General features: G+C 39.7%; 1 protein-coding gene across 3 annotated transcripts in view; it reads right to left on the reverse strand.

Annotated features, from left to right (window-relative positions):
* RORA (RAR related orphan receptor A) overlaps window positions 1–19,600 on the reverse strand; it is a 351,708-nt gene that overhangs the window by 101,318 nt on the left and 230,790 nt on the right. For all 3 annotated transcript variants that reach the window (XM_085070849.1, XM_085070846.1, XM_085070847.1), the window contains exon 2: window positions 10,470–10,499. In XM_085070849.1, the coding sequence (XP_084926975.1) occupies window positions 10,470–10,499 (30 nt within the window). The remainder of the gene's footprint in view (window positions 1–10,469; window positions 10,500–19,600) is intronic.

Genomic DNA, 19,600 nt, shown 5'->3' on the forward strand with positions numbered 1-19,600 from the left:
CAGTTCTTCAGACAAGCACTGGTGGGAAGGATGGTTATCAACTGATGGCTTTATCAAAGAGGAAATCACTAAATGCCTTTGGTCATGTAGTGGCTTTCTGAAACCAGAGGTTTCCCTACCTCTGTTGCACAGAGATTAAATAAAGGCTTATTTGAATTTCCAGAAAACTGCAAGAACACCACCACTCTTGTGAACTGGCTTTTGAAGTTGGTGGTAAACACCTCAAAAAAAAAAAAAAAAAAAGAGAGAGAGAGAGGAAATTGCTTTGCTTTGAGGGTGTGCTTGGTCTGTTGTATAGCATGTGACAGTGCTGCACCTCACAACTGATAGTTTGTGTTAACCTTAAACAAGAATCTCTCACACAGAGGGGAAGCTAAGGTAGATAACAAAAAGGTCTCACAACACTCTTAGTTTTTCCAGCCAAGTCATCATCCTCTTGGTCAAGGCTTCATAATTAATTTACTGCTTACATTTTTTACAATTACTCGTTGATGGATCAGTTCTAGGTTAATTCAAGAATTTCCTCATTAATGGCAGTAAGGTTAAGACAGGAAACTTCCCAAAGTCCCAGCTGCAATCCCTCAAAACAGTAACTTCTATTTAGGTGAGATCTATCCCTTTGATGAAGTGAACTGTGACTCCAAACCCAGACAATAATGTAATTTAAGGCAAAGTGACTGCAGTGGGGTTAAAGACCAAATCAAGGTTCTACTATAGTGTCTTATAAAAGCAAGAGAAAAAGTAGCAGTGGATATTTACACTGAAGTCAAAGGTATTCACACTGGAGGATGTAATTTTGTTACTTACTGACATACTTTCTCTCTCCTCCCCTGCATAAAACATATTTAGAAAAAAGGTTATTTCAATCCTGTGATGCTCACTTCAATGTGCACTAATCAGCACATCAGTATATGCCAAAGCATACATACTTGAACTATTCTTTTATAATGAATACACAGTTAACTCCAAGTAAGTAATTTTTGGCATTACAGAAAAATTGTGTAATTTTGTTTTATTGTGAATGCACTGTATTTTTTCTCATGGTTTCAACTGGAACACAATGACTAAAACACAACAGAAAATTTAACAATTCCCCAATAATAAACTAACACCAGGTACCATTTTTTCTGAGTCTTTCAGTTCATTGAGGAATTTTGCATAAGGAATTTGTGTGAGCATAGTTTAGGTAAGCAGCTGACCATCTTCCCACCCAATGTGCAAATTACAAAGGCAGGTGACATTTAAGAACTCAGACTCAAACCAAAGTATCTGTCACTCTGTTTTGATCCACATAAACCTCAAAAATCACCTGTACTCCTACCTGTAACTCATACCTGGCAAGATTTCTGAAATGCTGTCTGCACAGCTCTCCCTGCTTGCTCTCCCACTCCCCCCAGTTAGGCAATACACACAAAGACATGGCATTGGGCCATTAGAACTCAAAACTATTCAAGTGTTCTGAAAACAAAAGAAATAAAGTTGAATTTGAAGGAGTCTCTATCCCAAATTCCCTCAGGATTCCATTTCATTTTGGGTTGATCTGTTTCTGTTCCTTCTTTTCAGCTGCAAATTTTAGTTCTTCAGACTGACCCACACTGCCCTTTCAAACTTTTTGTCCTTTATGTTTCACAATCTTAGGAGACTTAGAGGGAGAAAAACCTGACCAGCAAAACTGTATTTAAATGAGGAGCTTTACAAATCTCATCATCATTTGGTTGTAACACGAAGAACAAGCTGCTCATTACAAGCTGGAGTGATTACCTGATCTGCCATAAGGAGCTGTCTTACTTGCTGTCTGCATCAGACTGTGCTCCCAGCTGGGGTCAACATTAAAATAATTCCAGGTTGATGTGCTTAGAGAAAGACTGCAAAACTTCCAATATTTTCACAGTCCTAATAAGCTTAGCCATCAACATACATTAAAGAGCCCTTTTCAGGTTCAATGGTTGTGTCAGGATGGCAAGTGCACAAGTCTAGCAATGCACTGTCAAATAAATGAGTCTATTAGGAATGATGGAATCAGTCCCTGGTTTCAAAATTCAGATAATAAAATGTGCTTTTTTTGGTTCAGATACCAACATTGGAGAAGTCCCTATGAGTGAGCTTGCTTTAGAATCATTAGAATTCAGCCTTACTACAAAAAATGCAGCATTGTGTTATAAACAATGTCATGAAGTAAAATGAATGTAAGCAGAAAAAATCTCCCCAGAGATTCTTCTCAAACTGTGAAAAAAGGTAGCAGTGATACATCCACAGAAATAAACCATCCACTCGGACTTTTGATCTTTGAACAAATAGTATAAAGATCCTGTTATAATCCTAATTTTAACCCTAATATATTCCCAACACTTTGCTGTATTTGGCGGCAATTCATTCACAAAGACTCACCTTTCTATAAAGGTTGAGGTGACTTCAAGGAACTGTTCAAGTCAAACCAAATGAGTTTTGCACAGGTTTTGTTTAGAAAGTACTACTATGTCTTAGGGAGCTATTGCAAAGGATATAATCAGATGCATTTCCCTTTATGCATAGTTGGAGCTGGCTAGACTCAGACTATTCAGAGCCAAAATAGGCAACCCACACATTAAAGAAGAAAGTAATGAGCAGTAACACTTCCTATTTGCTTTGACATTGTCTGCATTGAAAAATATTCAGAACACAAAAGTAGATTTGGAGAAGTCTCATCTGTCAGTTTTGTGGTGGCCAAGACACTCAAAAAGTAAAAAAAAAAATAAAAAAAAATTAATGACTTTGCAAAGAACAACTCCTACTGCTCTTAGAGTTGGACTAAAGTCTTTATCTGAAGAACATCAGATATTTTTCAGCTTTTGTTCAGCCCATAACACAGTTCTCTTCTGTGACCAATGAACACACCAAAATTGTGGACAGTTGTTCTTATCAAGCTGGAAACATTAACTTCATAGAACAGCTTCAAGAGTTCTAAAGACAGGAGATTTTAAAAACAACAAAACCCAGGCAATGCTAAGAGGGCTGATGAAAGCACGTTTCAGCCAACAGGATTCACTGAAGCAGCTGCAATAGGATTCAGATCAGTCCTACTTTCCCTGCTGAAGTGCATTGCACCACAGGAGGTGTTCATGACTTCATTCACTATTTCCTACATCAGAAGAATGGCCTTAGGAATTAACAGATAGAAAAAAGAAGGGTAAAACACATGGAACAGCAACTTCCATGAAATTATAAAGTAAGACTTAGATATAAGAGAACACTACAGACACTCCCAATGTACTTACTGCCTGCATCCAGAAACAGCTTAAATTCATTTTTGAGTCACATCCACAATCTCTTAACATCCATCAACCACATAAACAGAATTTAGATCTCTAATGTCAGAAACCCCTTAATGCTTTCCTAACACGTCATCATTCCTTAAAACACGGGCCTCCAAACAATTTTTTAAACATTAAAGGGAAGGTCTCTGCCCATCTTGTCTGCTTCCACAGGAGCGACCAGAAAAAGAAATGAAATGTGAGCAGAGCTGTAATATATTGATTTGCAATTTAGAAGTATCTGAACTATAATCCAATATACACAGACACATAAATTTTCATACTGGATGATTAACATTTTGCAAATACTGATCAGTCTTCATTTGTCAAAATTATATCTCAAATTGTTTGCAGATTTTTCCCTTGCTCTGCTTTGCATGCTACTTCATTACAGAGGCACAGGAAATCCTATTTGAGGGTATTTACCAGAAAACTCACAGTAAAGTAAGCCCATAATTAATGGTTACAGCCAAAACCCCCATATAGACAGAAGCTGCTCCATATACTCAGAGCAGAGCCAGAGAAGAGACCTGATATTATCTTCAAGTACAGCTAATAGACAGAGCTCCCCATGGGACTTGCAGGGCAGTGCATTTAATTGCCTGTTCTATCAGCCTTAGAGAAAACGAAATGTTCCTTCCAACTGTGCCACAGTGGTGGGGCCCAGGCACCAGCCAAGAGCAGCACAGATGTCACCTACAGCCATGTCATGGAAGTCACATCCACACACAGTGCCATTCTGTGTACTCATTCTCCCAAGCCAGCCACAAAAACTTTCTGGTTTGAAAAATATTCCTGTCTCTCCTCATTATTTGGCAATGCCTTCATCTCTGCCCCTGTACTCAGTAATTTAGCCACACAAAAAGAAGGCAACAATCATTCTCTCTCAGGCAACAAACAAGTCACTGACACAGTGTTTTGTGTGGCAACCAAAATAAACTTTTCACAAGGATGGCCTCAAAGGGGAATTAAAGGTACAATGCTGAGCTGCTGACGAAGAGGCTTCCTTTGGCTCACTGCAGGGAAGTTAAAAAAAAAAAAGAAAAAAAAAAGGAGAAAAAGAAAAAGAAAAAAGAAGTGTAGCAGTAGCTCAGTAAAAGTTTTGAACAAGAGAACAGCCCTAGATAGCTGTCTTCAGATTCTTCACCAGGGCAAGCAGTGCTTCAAGGACAAGTAGGAAAGTAGCAGCTATTTGAGGCAACTTCATTATAAAATCATTTTTAATAAGCAATCTGAACAAAGAGAGGGAATGCTCTTGCAGAGAAGCCCCCAAGGGATCTTAAGGCTGCCCAGTAAAGTTATTAGGAGGTTACACACAGGGGACCAAACAGCTATTTTATTGGCCTCAGGGGACAGGGTTTAGTTTTCACCTGTTCTCTTTAGGCCTTGGTACTAACAGCAGATCCTGTTAACCATCAGTTTTCTGAAGGCTCCTGTTGTGTGAGGGAAAAGTTATCATTTACTTACTTTAGTCTGCACATGAAACACATGAGGTGAAGTCGACAGTACAATGCATAGTAGATAACTATAAATCAGATCAGAAAAGAAAAATCACAGAGGTTTTCCCTTTAATGCAATTAAATAACTAGCAAACGTTGAGAAATCTTTAGCAGAGGCAGTAAATATAACATGGAAAGTAAAATCAGAGAAGAGAAATCTAGGTCTTGGGTTCCAGTAATCTGCAAACATTAATATGCTTGCAGAACTCTGGTGAACAACAGTTCTAGGATATTTGGACATCTGAGAAGCCAGAGAGCTGTCTTCTGCCCCAAATCTGCCTCTTCATTTTTAGCAAGCAATGTGCTCTTCTTAGCAGCTGCTCAGAGTCAAAGATAGGAAGGCCATGATGCAGGAATGGATCTCTGCCCAGGACAGTGTCAGGAGCATGGCTTTGACTCACGAACAAGACATTGCCTTTTTCTGGCTCATTGTGCTGCAGCAGCACTCCAAGGGCCAGGTAAAGGCTCAGGGCTGCTCAGGACAATGGGCAGCTGAGGACACACCTGAACTCTATCCCTCCATCCTCCCAGCTCCTGTCACACACAGTGGGCAGTCAAGCTGAGCTCCCTATGGTAGTCAAAACTCCCATCTGCAACGTAAACTGGAAACAAGAATTGCCCCCCTAATGCAGTGCTCCTGTGTACTTATCCAGGAACACTGAGTCAAGACTCACCTCGAGACCAACACCTACCTCCCAGAGCTTGATGTGGGAGGGAGGAAAGGGCTGGGATAGGTGCCTGGTGTGGGACCTCAGAGAGAAGGAGGGATGGGTTTACTTCTACCCTTTGCTGACAAAGCTGCCAGTTCTTCATGCAAATGGTTTTATTTAGTGCTAAACATTAAAAGCACACAGTTCCCACTTAATTTTCCAGCAGGAGCTCATGTCATTAAAATCAGCACCTAGCTTTGGAAACATGTCTTATCTGCCAGAAATTAACTGAAAGGATAATTTCAGTTTAAGTAAGGAACGATGTCGCTGTTGAGCAGCTAGCAGAGTAATGAATGCATCAGTTCTCAGTGGCAAGAAGGAATGACCTTTATTGTTTTGATTTCATCACATTTATAGAGTTCTCAAAAGTCACCCAGATTGGTCAGTCAGAAGCCTTCCCCCAGGCCTGATTGGCCAGGCCTGCACTGTCCAAGTTCTGGGACACTGTTCCAAAACATCCAAACTTTATCTTTATTTACGAAAACACAAGAAAACTTCCCATGGGAAAAACTGTGCTAGCCACAGAACATTTCACCCAAAATTAAGGAATTCATACAGAGATGCCTACTGACATAATTGTTTAAGAAAAATTACTCTAATTTAAATATCTCGATAAATTACAAAAAGAAACGTGCTCTTTTTCTCCAAATGGTGATAATTTAGTCTAAATGCATGAAGCAGTGTCACTTCTGGTCTCAACTCAGAAAGGTCATCCCTCACACTGTGCTGACAATGGACTGGAGGTGCACTACCACTAGAAAGTTGAACCCAGTGAGCAGCCCCAAGTCCAAAGGAGCACCTGGTTAATCTAGGCCAGGTAAGAGCAGCCCTGCAGGTCCCCTCCTGTGCTCTGGTGAGTGTGTGTCACTCAGAGCCAGGGCTCTGGGTTCTGTTCTGCTGCAGAACTACATTCTGAAGGATGGTAGAAGCTCTGGACAGACAATTGTGAGGATGGCATTTGAAATCTATGCATTTTTTACCATCTTACAAATGCCAGGTAAGCAAATGACTGAATGTACCTCGATGCAGATATGAACTCCAGCTATGCAACCAAACTCCTGCAAAGCTTCTGACTGTGGCTCTTCACAACTCAGATAATGAGAGAAAGAAGGTTCCCTTACATCCTTGATTCAGTACAATATTTGCCTTCCAGGTGCATCTGCAGGAAACCACCCCTTACTTTGAGAGGCACTCAAGCTCAAAATAATTTCAGAAAGTCAGTGCCCAAGATAAAAAAAGGATCTGAAGCAAAATAAGGATTGATGTGTGTGATAGTTCTGAGTCACAAGCAGTCTGGTAGTGGCCGTGAAACTAATTACATAATGTGTGGCAAGATTTAGATTTAAGATGCCAGAAACTAAATACTACACATTTCAGGACAGCCTAAAGCCAAGCCAGGCAGTATTAAATGCCAGGTCCTTTGCAGCTTTCTGTTTCCCAGAATTTCAGTTTGTTATCATCACTGATACAATAGTGCCTCTCTGAATTTGCAAAAAAGGTGAAGTTGTGCAAAGTTCACTTGGAGCACTTTTCTATTCAGAGCATGAAACATGGCAGGAAGAGGGTAGTTTTACAAATATTAATGCCAATCAAATGATCAGAAAATAATCTAAATGTCAGTCATGTCTTTCTCGAGTCAAAAAAGAACTGAAAGACCAGAATTCCCACTTTGTATGGAAGATGAGACAGGACTTGTCCTCTACCATCTGACAGACTACAGCTTATCTAAAGTGATGGTTAACCTGACAAATAGCCATGTGAGCTCAAGAGAATAATTCTACAAACAGACAGAAGGCATGAATTTTTTCTTCAATAGCCTGTTTAATCTTAAACTTGAACTGAGCAAAGAAGGGCATTTTGGGGTGGATAAAATTCATTCCCTTAGTGCTGCTTGGAAGACTATTACACTCTCTGTTTCAATCAGGTTTTGCAACATTTGAACTGTGATAAAGAGAAAATGTAGAGAAGCACCAACGAAATAGAATACTTGGATAAAATTAGTTGCCTCATAAAGGATAAAAATCTCTCAGGTTTTATTTAGATAGTTACATTATGAAAGACCTGCATTTCTTCAGCACTACTATATTGCATGTGTACAAATACTGAGCTGCTGTTAGATTCAGAAATTACCTGAGCACCTGCCTGCCATCAGCACAGCAGTTCAGTTTCAGCTGACAGGACACTTTGTCACAGACTAATGCTGAGAAGGGGATAAAATGTACCCAAACTCTCAAACAATAAACCCAGGAACAGTTAAGTAGTGGAGACAGACTACTACCAGTTTCAAAACCTGCACAATTGAAACAGCTGTTATGGTGAAATCTGAAAAGGATTAATCTGAAATTTGAAATGCATCATGTATCAAACTATCTGGTATTATGTTAAAAAAAAATTTGCTTTTTTTACTCCACTAATTTCTTTCCTCTTCTCCACTCACTTTCTCCACTCCTTCCTTTCTCCCCAGTTAAATCAAAAGATCATTAGAAATAAGTGGTAGTTTACAGTCACTCAGCACCCTCATATGCCACACATTGTAAATCTGGAATAAGATAATTTCATCCATATTTCTAAAAATCAGTGCAGGCAATGAGTATGCACTACACAAAGTGTTTACAAGAATGTTTTTTGAAATTTCTTGGCAGAAATCCTACTCCATGTAAATTCATTTGGCTAAATTATATATACTGATACAAAGTGATAGGCAAATTCTAGATCATCTTGGTGCACAAACTCTCTCTCATTTGTAATTGCTAACAACGCAGACTTTGTAACTCTTGTATTTAGGTGTTTATATGATATGATTTTTTTTTCTAACTCATTCCAAAACTGTGGATTTTATTGGCTGCTTTTTCTATTCAACAATAAAAACTTAATTCTAAGCAACAAGGAAAAAAAAATGCTTCTTGTGCATGATGCTGAAATGCCAAAGATGCACAATTTACATCCATTTCTGCTCTATGTGAATTTGTCATAACAGAAATGAATTCTGAAAGAACTTCAACCAAAACTGAATGAAACCTCATACATATTTGCTAGCAAACGTAGCTTACATTTTCATCATGCCAATTACAGCATATTGCTCCTTCTATTTTAATCCCTTCTTAATGGGCAAGCTTATCTTCCCATTATTCAGGGAACTTTTCTGTTCATGCTTCAGCAATTGCATGACAACTGATTAACAAATCGGGGAACTACTCTTTGACAGTTCTCTTAGCAAAGCACAGAGTTCTCAACATGAAAGACACTGGGACCCTAATTTCTGTTTGAACCAGATGAAAGGCCTTGTATGGTGAGCAGTACTAATCATCTCTCACAGTCAAGGAACACATCTTTTTTTCATCACAGCCTGAAACAGCTTCAGCTGAGATATGCACGGTGACAACACTGTAGCAGTCTGGCGTGGCTGAGGAGCCTTTTTCCTACACTCTTTAGGTCTGTGGGTTCTACTTAATCTTCCCTGCAGAACTGCAGCCATGGCTCTGTGGGTCAGCTCATGGCACTGCTGTACAAACCCAGGGGGTTTTGGGCTGATTGCAGGCTGGGGGTTAGAAACCACCACTCACCTCTACACAAGACAGGCTCAGGACTGAGCTGGCACAAACACCCAGCTACTCAGCACCTCTAGAGAGAAGGTGGCCCCTTGCCAGGGCTGAGCCCGTGGGCAAGGCTGTGCAAGGGAGCTGGATACTGCCTGGCCTGTGGACACATTCAGTCTCCTGTGCTGCCAATCCCAGCCTGCATGAGCTCAATTATTCACCAAAAATACCAGGGTTATGTTCTGCCCTCAGCTGCCAGCCTGTAGCTCCCACTAAGTTCAAAAAACCCATATATGCCTTTAGCCAAAGAGGGTCTAATCCTAAGAATTCATTAAGCAGCAAGCCCACCTAAACAGAGGAGGACCAAGAGTCTGAGACATTTAAAATTTGGTTCAAAACCCACAAAAATCAGCTTCTCATTTGAAATTCTTAAATCTGCTTTTTAACTCTACACAGTGAGAATTCATAATCTCAAGTCAGATTTTTCATTCCATGAGTATTATAAAACCAGGAAAGAAATAAGAATGAAAGCCATGTAAGACACTTTATGATGCCCTAGAAGCTGTGGTGAACATACTTTGAATGCATAAAATATATATGTATTTGTAAATTTTGAGCAGCCTACCACCTGTTTTGTTAGAGGGCTTTCATGAGAGTAATAGGCTCAGCTTTAGCCTACTCCTGTTTCAGATCCTGGGCAAGTACAATTCTTGCACTACGAGATTGCCAAACCTCCACAGTATCTGAAGAATCTCAATGTATCTCCTTCAGCTACAAATCGTAATATTTTCTTGGAATTGTGCTTGTAGCTCCCTGCAGGGTAGATAAGAGTTGATCCCCAGAAATGATGTCTTTGAAGAGGATTTGGAATAAATGTATATGTAAGTAAATGCACAAATCCACAGCCATTTCCAAGGTCGCCACTTATGGGTCTGGTTTTTTATATGGTTGAGAGCAAAACAGTAACTTCCTCTTTTTCACTGAGTTCCTTAAGCACAAGCACAGAATGATTTATCTTACAGATAAATGTACAGAAAGGGGCAAAAGATTTACAATTAAATTGTTTTGATTTGAATCATACTGCGTATATAACAGAAAAAGCAACCATTCTCCTCACCTGTATTTTCTGGATATGTTAATTATCAGCCAGCTGTAAGGTAGATATAGTAGAGCAAGGAATTCTGCCTTTCCTCACTACTTTCTTTTTCTGCCCTCTGACTAAACAGATATGTGAGTACCACATACATACACACACATTGTACATCCAACGACCCTTTGGGCAAGGACTGAAACCCCTAAGGCAGAAAAAACACCAGAATTTTTTTAAAAGGAGCTTTCTCAAGCTAGACCAACACCAATTAGTCTGAGCAGCACAGCACAGCCTAACAGAAATTCCATTTGTGAGAGAAGGCCAAATCAAAAGATATTACTTACATGTATGAGTCTTCTTTGTTACCGAAATACCTGTAGGGAAGAAACGACACCAGCGTTAGCAAAGCAACCACTGAGTAAATTCTTTTGACATATATTTCATCATTAATCTATTTTATCAGACACACAGCAGCCACTCTAAAAGAGGAATGAAAATTGCCATGATTTGTATGTTAAAGGTGGAAGGATCTCCCCTCTGTGTGAAGACTTTAATGGTATTTTCTCTCCTTATACTTCCCCAGTAAATATTTCAACATGCATTGCTTCAACTTGGTTGCTGGAATGTGGATCTCCACACTGCTGGTTTAAAACTGGAGCTGATACAAAAAGAAGACACCAGCAATGCTATGGAAGCCCCTTTGCTCTCCATGGTTAGAGATTTTCCCACACTCCTATTAAGCAGTGCACATCAAACTACCCAGACAGAACGGATTTGAGCAGCACAAGTGCTTTGCTGTGGTATTAAGTTCAAGCAGCTCCTTGATAGCAAGCTGCAGCTTATGCTCATTAAAACCAAGCAAACAGCTCTTCCAATATGACTATTGCTTGCCATAATTCTGAGCCAGATGCAAATATCTCCAAGCTGTTAAAGATATACTTTCTGAAGTAATAAAGATGTTTTCATGCTAGACAGGCATGTGGCAGCAATCACCAGTCATGGTCCAGTGCCAGTGAAATTTGAGAGGCATTTTAAAGAAAGCAACAGAGTGAACAGAATGAGGCAAAATTCATAATACCAAATAAAGATAAAATTAACTCTGTTAAATGTCATTGGAATTCATGCTTGAATACAAACAATATTGTCTCCACTTTAGTAGCTAACTGGTGACGTACTCAGACCCATCAGTATTTAAGCTTCACTCTCCTTGGGGGTAATTTTATGAGATGATGAGAAAGAGGTTACTGGAAGCAGTACAAGTATTTGAAGCATTTCACTTGTGATCAAGGCCCGTAATGAAATTTTGGAATTCGGATTGTTTGGCTTAATATTCATGAAGGATGGAGAGACCTGAATCTCCTTTGCTACCCCCCAACTCCTTCAACCACCCCATCTAAAACTAATTAGTATGGGAAAAAAATATATTTTTATTTTAGGCTTTATAGTTGTGGAACATCTCAGGGAGGTAGTAAATTACGACTCAGAAAACTGTGGACACCTTATTTGCAAATACAGAGCTAACTTCCAAAGCCAACAGTTTTCAAATTATCCATGTTTATGATAGATACATAAAACCCTGCACCAATCCCAAATATTTAGCTATCAAGTTTGACATAAATGTCATGAGGATTATTTTTTAAATTGCATTTATGTTGCTATTGGCATTTTGGTTTTGAACTACCAAGCTCTGCAAGTGTGAGAACTCGGACCTTTCTTGCTCCTGAAAAGAAAAGCTAAGAGGCTTCAGGCTTTGGGAAGTGAGGCTCTGAGAAGTTTGTTTGGGCAGTTCTGTAAATGTGAGACACTGGTAAGCAATTCACAGAAATCAGAATACTAGAACTTGATTATGTGTGGATATTGAGTTAAATTGAAAGGCCCTGCCCAAATGTGGACATTCCTCATGCAAGGAATTAGGGTTATAGCCACAAACTGTAGGGCCAAGGGAAGCAATAAAAACAAAAAAACAACAACAAAAACAAAACAAAACAAAAAAAAAACCCAACAAAATCCAAGCATAACAAAAATAAACCATTTAGATATAAGTAGCTACTATGGGGGGCAAATTCATCCTTTAAATTAATAATTTGTAAGGGCAAAACTTCTTGAATTTTCATTGCAGTCTAACCATTACTGGCTGGCTCAGAGTAGATGACAGAAGAGGACAGGAGGTTGTGACAAGGAGGTGAGAGCTATCATAGGAACAATAGCCAGAGTGAGAAGAAGCAGAGAGATCTGAAGCACCTATAAAATGCATTAATGACATCTTGTGCACTGTTTGGGATGAGTGCAAACCTCTCTCTCTAGGTTTTTCCAACAGCTGCCTCACCCTTTGAATTGGCAATTACAGCTGCTCTTGGACTGTTGGCTCTTCCACCAAGGAAGAGCCTTTTTGCTGCTGTTTGACTTCTTGAGTGACCCTTAAATAGCAGCTCCAGCTCCTGACAGCATCCTCACCTTCACCAACTGTCCCAAACATCCCCTTGGCAGACACACCTGCCCTGCCCTTACCTATCTGGCCAATTCCTACCATTTGAAGGATGTTTTATGGAATGGAAATGCAGAGAAAAAGGTCTTCAATCTGAACACCATTTGCAAAACTTCCTCTCCCAACACTAGTGCTAAAAAATGGATACAGCAGTGCTCTTTCAGCATTATGGGAGCCATATGTGTACTTTTCTCAAAAAATAATGCTTTCTGTAAAATCACTTTGAACAGAAAGTGCTTAGGCTGTCACTTCTGATTACTCACAGCCTCTTCACAATGGGATTTGCCACAGCACAAAACAGACTTAGCTGTATTCGCTGACTGAGGGCCCACTTCCCCTGATACATGAAACACTGATGGAAATATTAGTGCTTATATTTTTCTACATTTTTTTTTTAATGTGAGATGTGTCGTGGGTTTTTCCAAATCAGATGTTTCCATAATAATTACCGATTATCATTGGGTAAGACCTTTTAGCTGGTTTATGCAGATATTTTTAGATAACCTTTTAAAGCAACAGCTTAGAGGTAGGTATTTTTGCATTTTCTTTATCATTCCACTGGTGGTTGCATTGAAAGCAAAGTATTTTGCTTTGAGCTGTGGTTTTAAAGGAGCTGCAATCTGGTGGAACAAGGATAAATGCTGCCACTGAGTTCAACAGGATTAGCTTTAAATTAATCAGTAATCTTCACTGATGCAAAATAAGTTACGAATTTTTAAGTAGCCTTCACTTCCATGCAGGTAACCCTAAGTGACCAGAAAAACGGAGCAAAAAATGTACCAGCGTATCCAAAAAGTTACCTAAATTAGCTACATTATAACTACTGCTTTAAATACAAACATTGAAGATGCAACACTGTGATCAGTTTTAGTTGCAATGCAGGAAGCCAATGACTGCTGTTCAGAACATTGAAGGTAGATAACAATAACCTAGAAATGAGTGTAGTGTGGAAAAAAAATCAGTCAGAAAACCACTTAATGTAGAAAGGGGGAGTTACAAGATCTCTGCCTCTCTGGGCCAGTGCTTCATCCCACTGGCATTTACATCTGAATGCCTCTTCTGTGCAGCCCTCAGCTCTCTTAAAATCAACAGGATCTCTTGAGAAACTAATTCCGCAACGCCAACATACATCAGTAATTTTCTGCACAAGATTAGGCATGATTACCAAGAACTGCTCCTGTTTGTAAATATTTCTGGGATGGGACCATCAGTTTATATAGATTTGAGAAGACAGAATAGAATAAAACCTAAATCCAACACACTACTGAAAGACAAGGATTTATTTTTAATAAGTAGAGCACAACCAACCTACCAATTCCTTTAAAAATGTTACTTAATATAAAATCCCATTTCTAAATGGGTTTCATTTCAAAATGTGATAGACTGGAGAACTGTGTGACTACTTGGCATTATTAGCATTCTCCTACACCGTCAGCTTTCCATTCTCATTGAACAACAAATATAAAAAACATAAAAGAGAGGAAGAAACAACGCTGTAACTTCAGTGTTGCTAATACAGAAAGACTTCCTGACTTAACCAACTAGACTTCAAAGTAAAGCAAAGGAAATGTCATGAAAATACCACAGTATATCACTGCCATGGTTATCAGTGAGTGAAAGTTTCAGTATTACAGTTATCACAGAATGTATCACTTCCGCAGTGCAATTTGACATTCCTGATCAACACCAAATCTTAAACAAATTAACTTCTTAGATTTTTCATCGGGGATATGCAATGTGCTTTGCAACAACAATCGATTTTTTTTTTAAATGAAAAGAACTTCTACACCATTCCCTTTCCCCCTCCCACTAACAGTATGTAATTTGCCATGATGGGTGGTATTTACAAAAATAGCTTGCTGGATGCAATGAACTTTGAAAAGAATATCTACCAACAGAGACAGGATACTCTTTTGCAAGCAGTTAGCCTGACTGACCTTCACTAGCCAACTTCAAATAGAGATAACAATGTCTTCAAGTACAAAAAGAGACTCAGATATTTTATACATCATAAGCTATTTCTCACAGTTGCCCATCCAAATAAAGCAGCAAAATGAAACACTGCTTACTCTGTGAGCCCAGATCCCTACTGCTGTTGTACAGTTGTCAACTTCCCATATTTCAAGGGGAAAACACACTTTGATGTACACAAAGATAAGTAAAAAGGCCCCTGTCTGGCAGAATACATTACTCTGCAAAATATCAAAGAGGAATATTCTTGAGTGCAATTTTCTTAAACCTCCAAGAAAACTCTCCCTCAGAAGTTTGCATGGATAAACACAGGCACCACCGGCTGAGCTCACAACTATCCCCAGCACCTCTGTTAAGCACCACTGGGTTTCCCTTGGCTCTGCCTTTTGTGCCCAAATCAGGTGATGAGCACTGGGCTGATGACAGCACATCTCTGCAGATGCTCCGTGTTTAAGATGCTTTGCTTGTGTGGGTGTGTGTATCAATATATGTATTACATTTTTTTTTACTTTCTCCTACCCTCCCCTCAAGCCAGCATTATGGCTCTAGCATGTTTTGGAACTTAAACGTTTCAGGATGGATTGGAAATCTTGGGGAGAAAAAACACCAAGTTAAAATTTTAAACTCTAAGCCGCCTGTCTGACATATTGTGTAAAATCAGAAAGAAAACATATTACAAGCTCACATCCCACTGTGTTTCATCCTGTCACTCCACTTCTTCTTTACTGTCACCACACAAAGCTGGCAATTATGGCAGAAGATTATATGTAACACCCGGGCACTTGCAGAGAACCTCCCAAGGCAGAATAATAGATATGGGTGTATTCAGGAAGGAGTTCAATCTTTCAAAAACGTGAATAGTGGTTTTTAATCAAGTCTGCATGGATCTCAGGCTCACAGGAATTTTGGGATCCTTGGGGGCTATTGTTTACTGTGACCAAGGTGACATAACACACACACAAGTACTGCAAATACAACTTCAGCGAATTTACCAAAGAAAATCATGTTGCAAAACAGTGTCCTTGCCTAGGCCAGAGAAGCTGTTAATGATGATCAGCACACACTACTGAAAGTACTCCAAGTAATTTCACTATTTTGTTTCAAAACTAGACACTAATGCTTATAGTTCACTCAAGGAAATATTAAAATTACAGTCTAGGGTGGCAGGGATCAAGGACAACAGCCACTTGGCATGTAAGAACAAGGAAGCTTTCCATAATTATGACACCACCCCTCCAAAAAATCCACAACCCAAAGGATTTTTTTAAAAAAATCCTCAACTTAAAACATGACGACATAATTTTTTACTGTAACATTCCAGATTTTTCCACACCTTTTATCGAAAAGGAAAGATTTTGCCATGTGAAACAAGGTTTCTAGGCGTTTTTCAGCAAGCCAGATCAATCACATTCTCAAGTCCATCAAGGTTGATCCAAGTGCTTCAATACTGAAAAAACCTAACCTTTCTATCCTAAGATTCACACCTGTACTTTGTACCTAAGTTCTATCAACAAATTATTCACAGCTATATTTTTAAGGGGTTGCTTTGGTATTGCTGCTTGAGTCATATGGATATATCCGTATTAGCTACAGGAAATTTTCCAGAACACAATTTTTGACTCTTTAGTCAAATATGGATACAGAGTATTTGAAATAAACAGATTAAAAAACTCAAGGATTTTTTTTGTGTTTGGACATTATTTTAGTGAGGTAGATGACTTTTTCAGCCCTTGCAAATCAGACTGGCTTCCTACTTCTGAGACTGACTTTCTGCATCATCTAGGCATTTTATTACTTTATTTTTCAGCAGCTGACAGCCTCCCCCACCTTTAAAGCAAGAGTAGTAGCTGTGAAAACGTGAATGCAAATGACTTCTTTCAAAGTTAAGAGTATTCATAAGACAGAAATCACCACTGTCCTGAGTTGTCACCTGCACAACTGACAGTTAAAAAAATTCCTGGCTCTGTCTAGACTTTTCCCAAATAAAAGGTTCTTAACAGACTCCAAACTGATTTTCTGATGCCAAAACTGCTCCTAATTGTAAAGATGATGAACTTCAACCATTTCTTCCTTCTTGCACAACCTTGCTGACAGTCCCTCTGAGCCTTAACATATTTTTGTCCTCGCAAATAAACATTGTCTACCATAAGGAAAAAGCAATCAAGAATCTGCATTAAATAGCCACAGCATTCTTACATGACAAATGTCACCAGAGAGTAGATAAAATATCCATCCCACATTTATACTGCATTCCACACACTAAAACTCTAAGATAGTTGAGAACTGTATGTAAGGCTGTTTCCAGCAGGAGTCTTTATAGGAAGACCACAACTCAGCTTTGTTTTAATGACTATTTGTTACACAACTGACCAAGCAAATCACAAGGATTTCAAAACAGCCTTGCAGAGCAGCGCAGTTCCATGGACAGAATCCAGGCCAGTGTACAAAGTTCCACGAATCCAAGCAGCCCCTGCAGTCTTTGGGACAGACAAACAGGGTGTAAGGAAACCCAGCATTTCCTAGAGACTGTCACAGACTTTCTGAGTATTGCATGTTTGCCTGAGCCTTGCTGCAAGTCCCTGTTTCACAGAGTTTATCAGTGACAGCAGAGCACTGGCAGGAGCATGGCAGACACCACTGGAGACACCACACTTTTTCCTCCCCGTGACATTCAAAGAACAGAGTCCCCTTCAGCTGAAGGCTCTGTCCTGTCAGCACATGAATAGAAACAATTTGTTTAACTTGCACTAGATATATGGGCAAGGAGCTCTGTAAGGTGTGCAATCTCCTGAGGAGAATCAATCATTGAATTGTTGATGTTGGAAAAGACCTCCAACATCAGGGAGTCCAACCACAGCCTACCAGCACCAGGTCCATCCCTGACCCCCAAAGCCAATCCTCACTGCTGCCCTTGCCACTCAATTCACTGACTGCAATTCTATCTTGGTGTGAGCTTGGACAATGCAAACACTTCAGCAGGGGTGACCATGAAGCAAGCAGCACCATTTCTGCAAACTCCCTGCTTGCTGCTATTGGCAGGAGTCAAGTCACAGCAGGTTTGCCATGTGCACATGTATATGTGTGTGCTGGAGTCCCACAGTGCTCTCCATTGTGCAGGCAGGGATGGGGCTTTTCTCCTCCATTTTGAACCACAAAATTACTTTTTAGTTGTCTGCTCTCCAGACCTCCCCATCAGACACCTCGTTCAAGGACACTTTTCAAGTCATTTAAAAGGAACATTTTACTTAAACATGGTTCTTATCAAAGCCTTTCAGTCTCCTTTGTTCAAGGCTACTGACAACCTCACACTCAAAAGCACGAGCCTGGCCTCCAAGAGTTTGGGGTATTTCCATAAGATCCAGAAAACTGTCACACTACAAAGAAAATGGAGGGTGGGGGCTGTCTTCCTGTACGTTACCTCAGGCCAACCGTGCATGGAAATCAAACTGCCCTTCGAGCAGAACTGACATTCTCAGAGAGAGGCCCAGGACCTGAGATCCCAGCTGAGATAACAACCACAAGGCTGCAGCAGTCCTGATTACACCAACCCTCACCTCGAGGCAGTCCCTCTAGATGGGAGATAAAAGAAGCCTCAGTGCCCCAGTTCTGGGCCTTCAGGTACCTAGAACTGCGATGCAAACATCTTCACACAGGCTGCCAAAGCTCCTTCAGTGTGCAAACAAAACCAAAATGTAACAAAATCAAACGGCTGCAGTCTCTTTTACTCACAATTTGTGCAATAGGAATACATTATTTAAGAACACTGCAAAGCTGAACACATTGCATTATGATTTAAAATTATCTGATGGATATTCTTACATCAGGCAAGGGAAAATAATGGGCTTCTATTCAGAACACACTTCAAGATAAAATTGTAGATTATTCTTCTTATTATTCTACCTTATCGTATCTTCCAATAAAATCTGTTGTTTTTAATATATGTTTTTATCCTCCATGCTCTCACTGACTGACCCCTCAGGAGACAACCAATGAAGTGGTTGACCAGAAAAAAAACAGCTCATGAGTTGTCCATAAGTAGGATATGATGATAAAACTCTGCCAATGCTGGCATAGAAAACAATTGGTCAGCAGATACGGTGCAAGGTGACCTGCTGGTTAGTTACATCCAAGTGTTCTCCCTCCTTTTGATCTCAGTCAAACAGGTTTACTTCTCTTTAAATAAAGAGACCATCAAGACTGCTGACAGCTCAAAAATTCAAAACTCATTACCAGTTCAAGTATCAGTCTTAACTGCTTGGTTCTCAGGAACAGCCATGAAAAAAGTATGCAAGATGAGTTCTTACAAAGAATCAAAATATGCCTAATTAAAAGTACAGATAACAATTCTTCTAACACCCATCTGTGAGACATTAAATTTGTACACTCATCAGAAAAAAGAGAGATCCACCATTTTTTTCCTGTATTTAAAACTGAGCAATAGTTTTGTGTGGCCAAATAAAAATGCTACTTGTTTCTGCCCCTGAAAGCCAAGTGGTGATGTATACGGCAGGCAATTTCTGGCAAAGGGAAGTCCTCATGGAAACTCAGTATTATACATTAAGGATGTTCTTAACCCATGTCAAAGCAAATTTTCATAAACTACCACATGAAGTGAAGAGAATGGACAAATATTATTTGTACTGCAAAGTTGCCAGTGCCAATGTGAAGAGCACCTTGCAACTAAGTTTTTTTCTCTACCACAAGCCCATAACTTCTAGCAGTTTGCACTGTTCTACTACAAATACTGCTGGGTTGACTCTGTGATGATGACCATTCTAATGCCAAACAGATCATGGACATTTCAAATGCACAAGGCTGATGTCGGTGGAGAGAGGCTGGCCAGGTTATAAAATTGGGATGAAAAAGGATGCAGGAAAGTTACAAAGTAATTGGAACTCGCAGTGTATTTTATCTGAGAGATGGCATTCTGAGCAGCACAATCCCCCCGACACAACACTGAGGGCTTCTCTGCTGAGCTGGAGGAACAGCAGGGGGAAGGACAGCATCGGGTGATTTATC

The sequence above is a fragment of the Lichenostomus cassidix genome, chromosome 10, assembly GCF_008360975.1.
Source record: "Lichenostomus cassidix isolate B80296 chromosome 10, HeHo_3.0, whole genome shotgun sequence".
Lineage (NCBI taxonomy): Eukaryota > Metazoa > Chordata > Aves > Passeriformes > Meliphagidae > Lichenostomus > Lichenostomus cassidix.